General features: G+C 41.1%; 1 protein-coding gene across 1 annotated transcript in view; it reads left to right on the top strand.

Moving 5' to 3' along the window:
* Positions 1-16,970, top strand: part of LOC149472247 (ubiquitin-conjugating enzyme E2 E2) — a 363,295-nt gene that overhangs the window by 271,853 nt on the left and 74,472 nt on the right. The window contains exon 4 of the mRNA XM_089691029.1: positions 9,249-9,381. Coding sequence (XP_089547155.1) covers positions 9,249-9,381 — 133 coding nt within the window. The remainder of the gene's footprint in view (positions 1-9,248; positions 9,382-16,970) is intronic.

The following is a 16,970-nucleotide window of genomic DNA, read 5'->3' as shown; positions in this document are numbered from 1 at the left end:
AGAAAACAGTGAAGGGTTTTCAGGCTTGTTTTAATCTTGCTCACTGAAAAGCTTAGGGGGCTGTCAGAGTCAGCGTATGTCTGGCTACATATCAGTGTCAGTCTGTCAGCTGTATTGGAAGGCAGATGACATTAAGTTAACATGGTAGATGTAGGCTATCTGAGCTGTCACTTCATAGCTTCCAAATTCACAAGCAGAATTATTCCTCATATACTTATTCAATTTTATTTTGCTGGAACATACTGAGGGCCACTTAGCATTTGTCTCCTTTTGTCAGTATTTGGAGCTTAATATATAAGGTCAATTTACTAGAGGTTGTGTAATGGCTATCTTTCAGAAACAGACAGATCTCATTTTAAAGTGCCCGAGTATCTTCTGAAAATTCTGTCTCATTTCCAACGCAGTACGTAGTCGCTTAGGTTAGTCGCCAGTTGTTCAGATGTTGCCATCCCATAGGCTGTCAAAATGAGGCCCTCAAAGTCAGGTTTGGTTGTTTGATACATGCACATTAGATTTTGCCACATTTTTGTTGTTGTTTCCCATTCTATTCTAATGCGATTTTTATGATTTCCAGTGCGATTATTGATGTGACTTTGATGCAACTTTAGAAGTTCTCTAGCCTTGGTTCATAGAATTGCAGGGCAAGGGAAATCACATTATATTATGACTTCAGTGCAATTTCAGCCCCATAGACTTCTATGTTGTGTCACAGAAGTTGCATCAACATAGATAAGAAGCATTCTCATGCGACTTCGATGGATTAGTGTTTTTTTAACCCTCACCTCTCCTCCCTGGTCATCCTTGCTGCCTAAAGGCTAGGTTCACACTGAAGTTTTATTTACTCTTCCTTTGATCGATCATTCTGTCCTTCCTTTGATCAGTCGATCCTTTCTTTGAGTGATCGTTCAATCGAAGGAAGGGTCTATCAGTCGACCAAAAGATCGATTGAAGAAAAGCTTCAAAATCACAGCTGTATAAAAATCAATGGATAAAGGATGACCAGGGAGGAGAGGTGATTGTAAAAAAAAAAAAGTCTGAATCCATCAAACTCGCACAGGAATGCTTTTCAGCTATGCTGATGCAACTGCTGTGAGATAATATAGATGTCTGTGGGGCTGAAATCGCACTGACGTCCATCAGGAACCTTTTCCAAAATGGAGTTGATTAGAAGGTCACCACTGAGTACAATCTGATTGATTTCTCTTGTCATTCGATTCTGTGAACTGGGGCTTGAGAATGTCCCATAGGTGCGTTGCGTTTTTCATGTGTTTTTGATGCAGTTTCCATTCATTTCAATGGAGGGTTGTGTTTTTAGTGTGTTTTTTTACCGTACCAGACATGCACCAAAAATGCAGCAAGCAGGATTTTTTTTTATCACAACTGAAGTGCAACAGACCAGCGTGTAGAGCTATATAGGATTTAAAGGGATGTGCTTTTCTTCTGCTTTTTTTAATTGGACAACTGAGCACAAAACGGATCAGTGTAAAAGCAGCCTTATTGCTTAAGTCCGTATGTTTTTAAACTGTTGCATTAGAACTCTATTTTTAAAAAAGTTACTATTACAATATTTGTAATTTACTACATGGTAAAGGATCACCAGATTGCTATGGCTTAGCTAAAAGGACAGCATTGCAAAGGAGCCTCCTGATAAAGGATGATTCACTGCTCCTTATGGCTCAGATAGTGATCTTCCTTCATACAGTGTGTAAGCAGCTGAATATCTAACCAAGACACTGTAAAATGAAGACTCGGAGATTAAATTTACTATTTATTTATTTCAGGTACTTATAAAGCGCTGTCAATTTACGCAGCGCTTTACATATATATTATACATTCACATCAGTCCCTAAACCTCAAGGGGTGTACAATCTAAGGTTCCTCTCTCACATTCATACATACACATACAAGGGCTAATTTAGACAGGAGCCAATTAACCTACCAGCATGTCTTTGGAGTGTGGGAGGAAACCGGAGTACCCGGAGGAAACCCACGCAGGCACAGGGAGAACATGCAAACTCCAGGCAGGTGGTGCCGTGGTTGGGATTTAACCCCCCTGGGCGGTATTCCCGAGTGTAGCTCGGGGTAAAGTTTCAGCACCACAAGCAGTAACCCCGAGCTACACTCGGGAATACCTTGCAGCGTTGCTCCAGGATCTCTTCTTCACTTACTTTGTCCTGCGCTCCCACGATGTCCCTCCTGCAGTGTCCCCTGTAATGTCCTCCGGCGGATGCCGGTATCTGTCTTCTGGGTTCCATTTCCTGAGACATCAGGACGTACGGGGACGGAACGGCGGGAAATTCAAAAATGTGAAAAAGTGACATTCAGTAAATACACTAAAATCACATAGTAAAACATTACTGTATCAAACCATTTCACATACATTTTGTCCCGAGTGCTTTGTCCTGTGCCCTGCCTGCATTTTTACTGTTCTTTCTGCCTGGAAACTGAGAAATGTCCATGGCGTCCAAAAAGCATCCCTTTAGGTCAAAAGCGGTTTTAGACCAGCTAGGGAACAGCGATAGTAAATTAGAACCACTTGCAGAATTGAGTGATAATGATTTGTGGGGAAATTCGGCATCAGACACTGAAAACGATTTTGCGACTTTGCTCAGTTTATGTGCGAACTTGGCGCTATATTTAAAATTTCAGTGTTTTTGGTTTGATTATATTATTGAATTAAATATATTATTATATTATTATTTTTTATTATTTATTAAATTATAATTTATGATTTTGTGTTTCAAATTTTATCATACCCGGGATGTTTACTAGACTCTTGTTCAGACAGATTTCAGTGAGTTATTCCTAAAAATTACAGGCCTAAAATAAAAAAAATACATATTTCCATGTAAAAAAATGTACCGCTTTGAGCACAGAAATATGGACATAATCAGACCGCTAGGGAGGCTACACTATGTAAAAGGTAGACCTTTTTCTTTATATATTTTGTAATGGTTAAGGATAGAAAAATACCATGTAAAAATATGTTCAAAACCATTTTCCATTCCCCTGAAGATTAGCATGTATCTGTCACCCTTGCAGAGTACTGGCATCCAGGTTGTAAGCTGTATAAATCCATCTGGGAATGCAGCCTATCAAATCACTAGGAACAAATGACATTACTGCGGCCCGAGGCAAACAGGCCTAAGGCCACAGCAATGTTGCTAGCTGCCAGCAAACACTGGATTAGCCCACACAATGGCTGCCTACAGTATGTGTGTGACAGATATAGGTGGATATGGGACAGGTATTCTTTAATGGAGAACACACGCGTTTCCTTTGTAAGGAGAAACCAGATCTCCTGTGAATGTTGTTTGCAATTTTATTTTCAGCTGCGGAGAATAGCTCAGGCTTGCAGGAGAAATATGCTGACGCTGGTACAAGATTTCTGCATTGTTCTACACTTCTCTACAAGACCGTTTATGAGGAGGAGGAAGCCATGCCTGCCCCTTATCCTTGAAGGATAAGTTCACCTTTTAGAGAAAAATAAAAAATGCACATTTTTTTCCAGGTATAAAAATGTGCATTTATTATTTTTGTCCAAAGGAGCCTGGAAAGCATTGCACCAGTGATCAGTAGATTGCTGATGCCATGCAGGTCTCCTGTAGACCTATCAGAATATCTGCTTGCCATACGGGGTGTACGAGTGAGTAGATATACTGAACGAAAGCTTTGATGAAGCACCATGACGCTCCACAGCACCGTGGTTCTTAATTGAAAACTACAACCCGACAGCTGCTAAGGCTGCCGGGGACTTGTAGTTCATTTATTCACGGAAGTCCATGAATGAATGACGCAGCCGTGTGGGCGGAGCCCCGCATGGCCGTGATGTTTTCAAATCTGACAGATAGTACAGGGAAACTTCTCCCAATACTATCTGTCAGAGGGAGGGGGTGCGGCTGGAGCTATGGGAACATGTTACATGTTCCACCCTAGAAATGGATGGAACATGTAACATATTCCCAAAGATGAACTTACCCTTTAAATGGGGGTTAACCTTTCCCTCTCTGGATTGCTGATTGAAGTTGCATTATAGGAAAACAGTATTGTGCTTTCACATCATTTTATACTTCTGCAAAATGCTTAAAAAATTTAAGCTATGGAACTGATTTACTAAAGGCAAATAGGGTGTTCACTTTGCAAAGGAAGTTGCACTTTGTGAGGGAATTTTCCCGAGAGCTTAGCAAATGAGGTGAAGCTCTACTGACTTCCATCATCCAGTCATGTGCAGGCAAAATGCTGTTCTTTTATTTTCCTTGCATATGATTGGGTGAAAGTGAGACACCACATTCATTAAGCTCTGAGGAAAATGCCTTCGCAAAGTGTAACTTCTCTTATAAAGTAAACTGCCTATTTGGTTGTAGCAAATCAACTCCTGTGTGTTAAAATGTTACTGCATTTGGTCTGGGTTCCCAGCAAAGATCACATTCCATAGGGATGAATAGTCACCTGCAGAGATTTGAAATAGCTATTAGGCTCCATGCACACTAGCGTTTTTTTACGGCCAGTTCACACCATAAAAACGCACTCTGGGTACATTCTGGATACGTTTTTGCTTACAGTTCACACCACACGCATTTTCGGTGCAGTTTTAAAGAAGTTTGCCATGTTCCAGTATGGTTCTGTCCAGAAGAAATGCAGCATGTTCTACTTTTTTTTCTGCACCTTGAACCAACTGCACTAGTGTGAACTAAGGCCATTGGAACACATGGAAAACACTGTGCATGCATATTTGATGCAGAAAAAAACACACTGGATTGCATCTCTTAGATTGTAAGCTCCAAGGAGCAGGGCCCTCCTATCCCTCTTGTATTGAACTGTATTGTTGCTGTATTGTCTCCCGTTATATTGTAAAGCGCTGAGCAAACTGTTGGCGCTATATAAATCCTGTATAATAATAATAATCTAGTTTGAACTAGCCCTTTGGGCCAGTTTACACTACAAAAATGCACTCCAGGTGCATTCCGGATACATTTTTGCTTACAGTTTTCACACCACACGCAGTTCCAGTGCAGTTTTGATGCAGTTTGCTATGGTCCAGTATGGTTCTGTGCAGAAAAAATGCAGCATGTTCTACTTTTTTTTCTGCACTGGAAACTGACTGAAACTGACTGCACTAGTGTGAACTAAGGCCATTGGAATACATGGAAAACACTGCATGCATTTTTTATGCGGAAAAAAAGCGCACTGGATTGCATCTAGTGTGAACTAGCACTTAAGCTCCTAGAAGCTGCTAGTAGCATTTTTTTCTGCTCCTTGAAGCTAAACAGTGTTATCCTATGTATCTATGCACACTACTTTAGGCTAGTAGTGTTTTTGGGACATCAGTATCTAGAAGTAGAAAAAAAAGGGTTTTTTTTTAGAGTTTTTGGAACATTTTTCCAGCAGAAAAAAACGCTAAATGCTACTAAACCGCTCCTAACAGCTTTTTTTTGGGGGGGTTACCTCTACATGTACTGTAAAACGCTAATAAAACGCTAACGCTTATGAATACTATAAAACGCTGCTAAATACTGCTATTACCATAGTTTTTGTTTTATCCAGCATTTTTTTGAGCATTTGTTGAGCTTAAAAACCCCTAGTGTGCATGGAGCCTGTGTTGAATTCCTTTTTCACCGTATGCTGACTGGGAAGCAGAGTTAGTTGCAGTATTGTGGCTAATTGTCCACGCTAAATTAGGTGCAAGATATATTTGTTAATAACTATTTTAATGGTTTGTAAAATGTATTGGATGCTTGGAGAATGAAGGTTTCAAGCTTTATATTAAACCCATCTTTTCCCACAGATATAAATGGCCATGTTCTCTAATCACAGTATAGGCTGAGACTCTTCATATTCTGCTTCAATGCCTGACTTTTGTATCCTAAGATTACCATCATTTTTATCACTTCCTAACAGTGATCATATGGAAATTGCTGATTTTGGACTACAAGTTTCTAATTTTATTGGGTGGTATTGGGTGTCAGAGAAAGCCCAGACTGACAGGCTTCAGTCCACAGGCAGTTCTTACTGTTAAAGTTAGGCTGCTTTCATATTTATCCACTTTTGGTGCCTTCTTTAGTTAATAAAAGCAGGAAAAAAACTAAATCCCTTTAAATTCTCTGTAGCTCTTCATACTGGTCTGTTACTCTTCAGTTGCAGTTAAAAAAAATCCTGCTTGCTGCATTTTTGGTGCATGTTTTGGTGCCCGCCCCGCAGGCCAGAGTACTTGGTGTCATTCTGGACTCCAACCTATCCTTCCAGCCCCAAGTCCAATCTTTAACAAACTCATTCAGACTCCACCTCCGCAACATCGCCAAAATCCGCACGTTCCTAACCCCAGAAACCACTAAACAGCTCATCCACTCCCTCATCATATCACGACTCGACTACTGCAACTCCCTTCTTACTGGCCTGCCTCGCCGCTGGCTATCCCCGCTTCAGTCAATCCTGAATACAGCTGCCAGACTCATTCACCTTTCCAACCGCTCCATCTCCGCCACCCCCCTCTGCCAATCCCTCCACTGGCTTCCGATTGCGCAACGGATCAAATTCAAAATCCTAGCATTGACGTACAAAGCTGTCCACCATACTGCCCCAAACTATATCACTGACCTAATATCCAAGTACCACCCAGCACGTGCACTCCCCTCCTCACAAGACCTCCTTCTCTCTAGTTCCCTGGTCTCCTCCTCCCATGCCCGCCTCCAGGACTTCTCCAGGGTGTCTCCCATCCTCTGGAACTCCCTGCCCCAACCCATCAGATTATCACCTACTCTCCTCTCCTTTAGGCGCACCCTGAAAACCCATCTCTTCAGGGAAGCCTACCCCCTGCTAACTTGCCGACCTCCTCCACTCTTCCTACCACTCCATCCCCCACAGCTATCTCCTCCTGTGCCACCATCCCCTCCCTCCTAGATTGTAAGCTCGAAAGAGCAGGGCCCTCGCACCCCTCATGTTTCGCATTGTATTGGTATTGTTCTGTCACATGTTCTGTCCCCCTTTGTAATGTACAGCGCTGAGCGAACTATTGGCGCTTTATAAATACTGTATAAGAATAATAATAATGTTTGGTCTGGTAAAAAAAAAACACACCAAAAATCCTCTGTAGCTCTTCATACTAATCTGTTACTCTTCAGTTGCAGTTAAAAAAAATCCTGCTTGCTGCATTTTTGGTGCATGTTTGGTCTGGTAAAAAAAAAACACACCAAAAAATCCTCTGTAGCTCTTCATACTGGTCTGTTACTCTTCAGTTGCAGTTAAAAAAAATCCTGCTTGCTGCATTTTTGGTTCATGTTTGGTTTGGTAAAAAAAAAACCACACCAAAAACAAATCCCTCTATTGAAATGAATGAAAATCGCACCAAAAACGCAATACACCTGTGGGAAATTCTGAAGCCCCGGTTTACAGAATCATATGACATTATGTTCAATGGTGCCCTTCTAATCAACTCAGCACAGTGCGATTTTGGAAAAGGTTCCTTGTGGACTTCAGTGCGATTTCAACGCCATAGATTTCTATGTTATTTCACAGATGTCACAGAAGTTGCATCATCATAGATAAGAAGCATTCCTGTGTGACTTTGATGGATTCAGTGTTTTTTTTTAACCCTCACCTCTCCTCCTTGGTCATCTTTCATCCATGGATACAGCTGCCATTGTGGAGCCTTCCTTCAATTAATCAGTCAACCAACCCTTCCTTCAGTCAAACAATTCTTCCTTCGATCCTTTGATCAGTTTTACTTTGATCAATCTTTCCTTTGATCAATCAACTTTTCCTTCGATTGATTCGTCCATCTTTCCACCTTTCCTTTGATCTGCCAGCCTTTCCTTTAATTGATTGATCAATCCTTCCTTCGACCGACCCTTTAATCGATCAACCTTTCTTTCAATCAATCCTTCTATTGATCTTTCCATTGATCAGCTGACATTTCCTTCCATCGATTGACACTTCCTTCAATGGATCCATGCTTCCTTTGATCAATCAACCCTTCAATAGATCAATCTTTCTTTCAATCGATCAATCCTCCATTTGATCAAAGGAAGGATCGTTCGATCAAAAGAAGGATCAAACAATCGAAGCAAGGATTGATCGACTGAAGGGTTGATTGATAAAAGGAAGGATTGATTGGTTGAGTTAATGAAGGATTAATCGATTAAATTAAGGATCAATCAATCGTAGACAGGATCAACACCACTTCAGTGTGAACCTAGGTTTTAGGCAGCAAGGATGAGGGAGGATAGGTGAGGGTTAAAAAAAAAGTCACATAGGAATTTTTCTTTTCTATGCTGATGCCACTTCTATGAGATAATATAGAGGTGTATGGGGTTGAAATCGCACTGAAGTCAGAATATAATGTGATTATATTCTATTCTGTGAACCCAGGCTTGAGAACTTCTAAAGTCGCATTCAAGTCTCATCAAAGCCGCATCAATAGTCGCACTGGAAATCACATTATTTATTACTTATATAGTGCCATCAATTTATGCAGCGCCTTACATATATATTGTACATTCACATAAGTCCCTAACCCTCAAGGGGTGTACAATCTAAGGTCCCTAACTCACATTCACACATACACATACTAGGGCCAATTTAGACAGGATCCAATTAACCTACCAGCATGTCTTTGAAGTGTGGGAGGAAACCGGAGTACCTGGAGGAAACCCACGCAGGCACAGGGAGAACATGCAAACTACAAGCAGGTGGTACTGTGGTTGGGATTCGAACCAACAACCCTAGTGCTTCCAGGTGGAAGTGCTAACCATTTAGCCACTGTGCTGCCCAACATTAGAATAGTGGGAAGTGATATTGGTAAGATGCAATGCAAACGAGACAAAAACACATAATGCGTTGCGGTTAAATTTAACGCAACGTGGCAAAAACGCATATGTTTCATACAAAGCAGTGTGAAAGTAACCTTATAATGGGCTTCTTTTTTTTTTCCAGTGGTGCTCCAAGCCAACTTGATTCCATTCAAAATCTGTTGTATTGTTGGCAATGTGGGCAGATAGGTGTGGCTTAGATTTATTATAGTCGAAATGTAATTATTAATTTAACAAACGAATCCGAAATGAATTTTTCCGTTGTGTACATCTCTACACAGTAGTATAGAATGATCCAGATATATTTGGTAGTGGTGATCTTTACATACCTTTACTATGCAATTGCTATATTTTGTTACAATATAGTTTTATTTTCAAGATCATTTAAAAACATTTGTATGTAAATCACACCCAATTTATAATTTTGTGATGTTTCTATTACAGTGCTGGACCCAAAGGAGATAACATATATGAATGGAGATCCACTATACTAGGTCCTCCTGGTTCTGTTTATGAAGGGGGTGTTTTCTTCCTTGATATCGCCTTCTCACCAGACTATCCTTTTAAACCGCCGAAGGTAAGAGATGATAATTCAGTTATTTTGTCTGCTAGGTCTAGAATTGTTGATAAGTGATGTAATTACTGGTAGCGTTAGCTGTGTAAAGTCACAATAAAAACACAAGTTTTTCAGCGTTTTTGCATTAGCGTTTAGCCATTTTTTTCCGCGTTTAGGTTTAGCGGTGCATTTTATACACAAAAAATAAATAAAGTGTTTGCTAAAAAAAATGCCCAAAAATGCCTGTTTGCTGCGTTGCATTTTTACAGCTAAAAAACTCCTCTAGAAACCCACTAGTTCTGGGGGGGGGGGGGGGGTTTCCAGCCAAAAAAAATGCCCCTGCCAAAAAACACTGATTAAAGCGTATGTGTACATGGACACATAGGATAACATGCTGGGGAGTTTACTGGCTGTAGAACAAAAATGCCAAAAGCCAAAAACAGCCGCTGTAAAAACATCCAGTGTGCATGAGGACTAAAAAGTGTATGTTTATACACACTGTGTCATTTGCTATCAAGTTGTTTTGTTCGGGGCTCATTCCCACCAGTGAACATTTTCTGTCATGTGTTTGTGTTCATAGTGTGAGCGAGCCCTCAGAGAATTGTCCATTTCTGTGTGTATAATTATTTTTTATTTGTAATAAGGAGCAGCCTCATTAATTGTAGCCAAATAAATAAATAAATAATTGTGATGACTAAATAAACAATTACTCTTTTTAATCAAACTTTTAATTAACTGCTCGCTTTATTAAGGAATAATTATTTGGCTGTACTGTGAAACATCATCATTCTCTGCAGGGTTACACAAAGCAATTGGTACTGAGATATTTAAGCCCAACTCCAGATGCAAGGACACCCCCTTCCTGAAACTGATCACACACACATACAGTATCTCACAGAAGTATACACATACAGTATATCCCAGTATATCTGCTACAGGGCGGTGGGAAAGCGGTAAATGATGCAGTACTGGATCTGTGTTTTCCCCAAATGTACATACAGTTGCAAGAAAAAGTATGTGAACCCTTTGGGATTACGTGGAGTTTTGCATGAATTGGGCATAAAATGTGCTCTGAACGTCATCTAAGTCACAACAATAGAAGAACACAGTCTGCTGAACATAATACTACACAAACATTAGATGTTGCCATGGTTTATTTGCACATAACATGTAAACATTCACAGTGCAGGGAGGAAAAAGTATGTGAACCTTTGGACTTAATAACTGATTGACCCTCCTTTGGCAGCAATAACCTCAACCAAACGATTCCTGTAGTTGCAGATCAGACCTGCACAACGATCTGGAGTCATTTTGGACCACTCCACTTCACAAAACTGTTTCAGTGTAGCAATATTCTTGGGATGTCTGGTGTGAATCGCTCTCTTAAGGTCATGCCACAGCATTTCAATGGGGTTGAGGTCAGGACTCTGACTGGGCCACTCCAGAAGGCGTATTCTGTGCTGTTGCAGCCATTGTTTTGTTGAATGACTTGTATGCTTTGGGTCATTGTCCTGTTGCATCACCCATCCTCTGTGGAGCTTCAGTTGGCGGACAGATGGTCGTACGTTTTCCTGCAAAATGTCTTGATAAACTCTGGAATTCATTTTCCCATCAATGACAATAATCCGTCCAGGCCCTGAGGTAGCAAAGCAGCCCCAAACCATGATGCTCCCTCCGCCATGTTTTACAGTGGGGATGAGGTTTTGATGTTGGTGTGCTGTGCCTTTTTTTATCCACACATAGTGTTGTGTGTTCTTCCCAAACAACTCAATCTTGGTTTCATCTGTCCACAGTATATTTTGCCAGTAGTGCTGTGGAAAATCCAGGTGCTCTTTTGCAAACTTCAAACGTGCTGCAATATTCTTTTTGGACCGCAGTGGCTTCCTCCGTGGTGTCCTCCCATGTACTCCATTCTTGTTTAATGTTTTCCTTATTGTAGATGTGTCAACAAAAATGTTAGCATGTGCCAGAGATTTCTGTAGGTCTTTAGCTGACACTCTGGGATTCTTCTTTTCCTCATGCAGCATTCTGCACTGTGCTCTTGCAGTCATTTTTACAGGATGACCACGCCTAGGGAGAGTAGCAACAGTGCTAAACTTTCTCCATTTGTAGACAGTCTGTCTTACCGTGGACACATGAACATCAAGGCTTTTGGAGATTCTTTTGTAACAATTTCCAGCTTCATGCAAGTCAACAATTCTTGATCGTAGGTCTTCTGAGAGCTCTTTTCTGCGAGGCATGGTTCACATCAGACAGTGCTTCTTGAAACCAGTAAACCCAAAACAGGTGTGTGTTTTTTAAGGGCAGGACAGCTGTCAGCAACACATCCAATATCATCACACTGATTGGAGTCAAGGTTGGCTCACTCCTGGCTCCAATTAGCTCTGGGAGAAGTCATTAAGCTAGGGCCTCACATACTTTTTCCTCCCTGCACTGTGAATGTTTACATGTTATGTGCAATTAAACCATGGCAACATCTAATGTTTGTGTAGTATTATGTTCAGCAGACTGTGTTCTTCTATTGTTGTGACTTAGATGATGTTCAGAGCACATTTTATGCCCAATTCATGCAAAACTCCACGTAATCCCAAGGGGTTCACATACTATTTCTTGCAACTGTAGATGTTCTATGTTTATAGTTTCTTAGCAACCCCCTTAATAAGACCCCCTTCCACCCCCAGGCCCCATTGAAGCCATGTATCTGCTATGGGGCCTGGGGGTGTTATGCCACTGTCGGGAGAAGTTTATCTAAGAGATCCTGCTACATACAATGCAGCTACAGTAAATCACAGAAGTGAGTACACCCCTCACATTTTTGTAAATATTTTATTCTATCTTTTCATGTGACAACACTGAAGAAATGACACTTTGCTGCAATGTAAAGTAGTGAGTGTACAGCTTGTATAACAGTGTAAATTTGCTGTCACCTCAAAATAACTCAACACACAGCCATTAATGTCTAAACCGCTGGCAACAAAATTGAGTACACCCCTAAGTGAGAATGTCCAAATTGGGCCCAATTAGTCATTTTCCCTCCCTGGTATCATGTGACTTGTTAGTGTTATAAGGTCTCAGGTGTGAATGGGGAGCAGGTGTGTTAAATTTGGTGTTATCGCTCTCATTCTGTCATACTGGTCACTGGAAGTTCAACATGGCACCTCATGGCAAAGAACTCTCTGAGGATCTGAAAAAAGAATTGTTGCTCTACATAAAGATGACCTAGGCTATAAGAAGCTTGCCAAGACCCTGAAACTGAGCTGCAGCACAATGGCCAAGACCATACAGCGGTTTAACAGGACAGGTTCCACTCAGAACAGGCCTCGCTGTGGTCGACCAAAGAAGTTGAGTGCACATGCTCAGCGTCATATCCAGAGGTTGTCTTTGGGAAATAGATGTATAAGTGCTGACAGCATTGCTGCAGAGGTTGAAGGGGTGGGGGGGTAAGCCTGTCAGTGCTCAGACCGTATGCCGCACACTGCATCACATTGGTCTGCATAGCTGTCATTCCTCTTCTAAATATGATGCACAAGAAAGCCTGCAAACAGTTTGCTGAAGACAAGCAGACTAAGGACATGGATTTCTGGAACCATGTCCTGTGGTCTGATGACACCAAGATAAACTTATTTCGTTCAGATGGTGTCAAGCGTGTGTGGCGGCAACCAGGTGAGGAGTACAAAGACAAGTGTGTCTTGCCTACAGTCAAGCATGGTGGTGGGAGTGTCATGGTCTGGGGCTGCATGAGTGCTGCCGGAACTGGGGGTCGACAGTTCATTGAGGGAACCATGAATGCCAACATGTACTGTGACATACTAAAGCAGTGCATGATCCGCTCCCTTCGGAGACTGGGCCGCATAGCAGTATTTCAACATGATAACAACCCCAAACACACCTCCAAGATGACCACTGCCTTGCTAAAGAAGCTGAGGGTAAAGGTGATGGACTGGCCAAGCATGTCTCCAGACCAGTCTCCAGACCTATTGAGCATCTGTGACGCATCCTCAAATGGAAGGTGGAGGAGCGCAAGGTCTCTAACATCCACCAGCTCCGTGATGTCATCATGGAGGAGTGGAAGAGGACTCCAGTGGCAACCTGTGAAGCTCTGGTGAATACCATGCCCAAGAGGGTTAAGGCAGTGCTGGAAAATAATGATGGCCACACAAAATATTAACACATTGGACCAATTTGGACATTTTCACTTAGGGGTGTACTCACTTTTTTTGCCAGCGTTTTAGACATTAATGGCTGTGCGTTGAGTTATTTTTAAGGGAGAGCAAATTTACACTGTTATACAAGCTGTACACTCACTACTTTACATTGTAGCAAAGTGTAATTTCTTCAGTGTTGTCACATAAAAAGATATAAAATATTTACAAAAATGAGGGGTGTACTCACTTCTGGGAGATACTGTACATATATATTTTTTTGTTTCCAATAGTTTTTATTGAAGAAGTTTAAACAAGACATCAACCACTTAATCTCTGGAAGATTTACCCTCCTACATGACCAGACTATTTTATGACAATCGCGTGGTCATGCAATGCTGTACATAAATAAGATTTATGTAATTTTTTTTCCCACAAATAGAGCTTTTTTAGTGGTATTTGATCACCTCTGCATTTTTTACATTCTGCTATAAAACATATCCAATAGTAAAATTTTAAAAATCAAATTTCTTCATAAGTTTAGGCCAAAATGTATTCTGGTATTTTTGGTAAAAAAAATCCCAATAAGCATATATTTATTGGTTTACACAAAAGTTATAGTGTCTCCAAATGGCAATATATATACTGGAATTTTTTTTTTATGCTAGTAATGGCGGCGAACAGTGACTTATTGCGGCGAACAGTCTGAAACTAACTGACACTTTGTGGGAATCAGCGACACTAATACAGTGATCATTGCTAAAAATATACACTGCCGCTGTATTAATGACACTGGCTGGGAAGAGTTTAAACATCTAGGGTGATCAAAGGGTTAATTGTGTGCCTAGCCAGTGTGTTTGTGTGTACTGTGTATTGTTTTTACTAGGTGATCTGCTAGATTTTATTCCCTGAATAAAATCTAGCAGATCGCCGTTCACATAACACAGCACTGTCTTGTTTACATAGGTAGAGCTGTGTTCTGTCAGTCTCCTTAGAGATCAGCAAGTGCCGACATTCATCCATTGGCCAGCACCTGTTGATTGGTTTCTGCTGTGCTGATATTGCACAGAACGTCCGCCCCTGCTATAGGGCAGACGGAAAGTGGTTAAGGTACAATCAACAGTATCACGGGGGAAACAAAACCACCTCGTCCTAGTCATACAACATCGAAGTGCTATTAAAATGTAGTCCATAGTCCATAACCAACTGTGCCTTGAGAAGAAGGATGATTATTCACAAAAAGCAGTGATTGGTGTCATCCATGTCTGGTAAATAGTTTGAGGGTCATAATTATACAAAGCGTATTGCAGTTGTACAATGCGTATACTGTTCTTAAAAGGCTATAGAACAAAATAAACAGGTTCCATAGAACTGCACAAAGTTCCTAGTGCCCAGCCAAGGAACCCCATGCTTTCATACTTAGGCCAGGCTAGAGAACACTTCAAGCTTGCACCAATGGGTTCATTGAGAATTAGTGTAAGAACCAAAAAGAAGAAGGAAGGAATAGAATAAGAAAGAAGAAAAAACAAAAGTAAGAGATAAGAAGCTGATCACCATGTCCCTGACTACCGGCCCCCAGGCCACCCCGCCCACTAAGGGGATTGGAGGTATCTAATCCAGGGGTTCCAAACTTTTTCAAATCAAAGTTGTTTGTCCTGGAGGATCCTAGCCACAGGAGTTTTCCATGCTCGTGCTATAGTAATTTTAGGCCCCTGATTACTTCATTTGTAATGAAACGCGTAGGGTGGAGCCTCACACACACGCTACCACGCATGTGCAACCAGACGGCAGCCATCCTGGATTCTGAAAAGACTTGATTTTAGTGTTTGTACACAATGATTCATGTCCATTATCATGTGAGTACAATTGTACCATATAATACATTTTGTATTTGAGAATTTTACACTATGTGGAGAAATTTTTCTTTGCATGTCTAATGCCACAAGATGTGGTCTCATATAACTTACTTGGAGCAGTCAAAGTCATCATATATAGTGACTGGCATAGGAGGACTACCAATCTCTCCCTTTTGGGTATCCAGAGGATGATTCCATCTGCCCACCTCTCCAGATATCATTTAATAAGAGCGTGACTGACCACTCTTAATAGGGGGTCACATTTTTTCCAGTAAGCCTTGCATGCAAGTGGTTGGTGTCACATTGGCTATCTTCTGAAGTTTTCCTTTCTCATCACGGCATTTGGGGACCGTTCTGCTGCGATTTTATTATTTGATATTTCATTATGAACAATTGAATTATTATTTTTTTTTAATTATTATTTTCATATATTTTATATATTTTTTGTCTAAGCGCTGCACTTTATTTGTACACTATTTATGAGGTGCCTGGTATCAAGGTACGGTGTTCAGCTGCTATTTATTGGTGCTTTATTTCCTTAGCGTAGATTTTGGGTTTTACTTAGTAATTTTGGCTGCCAAAAAAATATAGAAGGCGAGAGTTCTGATGTTTAGGTAACCTGCATGACAGATCAGAAAATAATGCCATCTTAACATTTTTGGGACATTTAACCCAGTCACAGAGTAAAGCAGGGGAAATATCCTGGTCAAAAACTGTTGGATCTTCGGGTAGGTCCACCAAATGTGGAACGTGTTACCATCTTGACCATATATATATATATATATATATATATATATTTATTTTTTTTTTCTTTTCTTCTAAATATATAGATATCCTAAATCCTATCTTTGAAGTCCAGTCACGTGATGTCATGGGTTCTGTGCTTCCTTTGTTGGTGGGTGGTTTTGAATGCTGCAGTGAATGGCACAATGTGATGTGGGCTCTGGTCTCTGTGGCATCTTCTTTTGGGCTGGGGAAGCCTTTATTGACTCACTATAGGGGGTGAGACCTTGATGTCCTGGGATCAGGAAGGGGGTTGGGTGATGCTGGATGTCATTTAACTGAGAAGATGATAAGTGTTGGATCACAGAGCAGTGAATGCAGAGATTAGACAAGTATTGCAGCAGAAGCTGCAATACTTTATTTCAAACCTACAGGGACGTTAAAGTGGTTGTAAAGGCAGAAGGTTTTTTTTTTATCTTCATGAATTATCTGCTCGGGGGCAGCTGCAAACCTCCCCCCCATCTCCCTTACATTCCCAATCTTGATCCAGTGATATGCTCAAGAAATGAGGCTCTCTCACGTCTTATTGGCTTAGAGGCAGCAGCAAGAGGCATTGGCTGTCAGTCACAGCCATTGAGAAGGGAGCAGGGGCCGAGCCACGCTCTGTGTCGGAGACGGCTTGGGAGTGAGCCTGCACGAGGGCCCTATAACAAGCAGGTTGCTATGGGGGCTCTCTGCGGGGAGACCCCAGAAGAGGCGGATCGGGGCTGCTCTGTACAAAACCACTGCACAGAGCAGGAAATTATGACATGCTTGTTATTTAAAAAAAAAACTAATGTTTATAAACACTTTCATTTATAAAACAAATAAGCTGGACAGGGGCTTTAAA

This window comes from Staurois parvus, unplaced genomic scaffold (assembly GCF_062004578.1).
Source record: "Staurois parvus isolate SC_StPar_1 unplaced genomic scaffold, SC_StPar_1.0 ptg000021l, whole genome shotgun sequence".
Taxonomy (NCBI): domain Eukaryota; kingdom Metazoa; phylum Chordata; class Amphibia; order Anura; family Ranidae; genus Staurois; species Staurois parvus.
The sequence above is the reverse complement of the archived record's forward strand: the minus strand, read 5'-3'. Positions and strand labels throughout refer to the sequence as shown.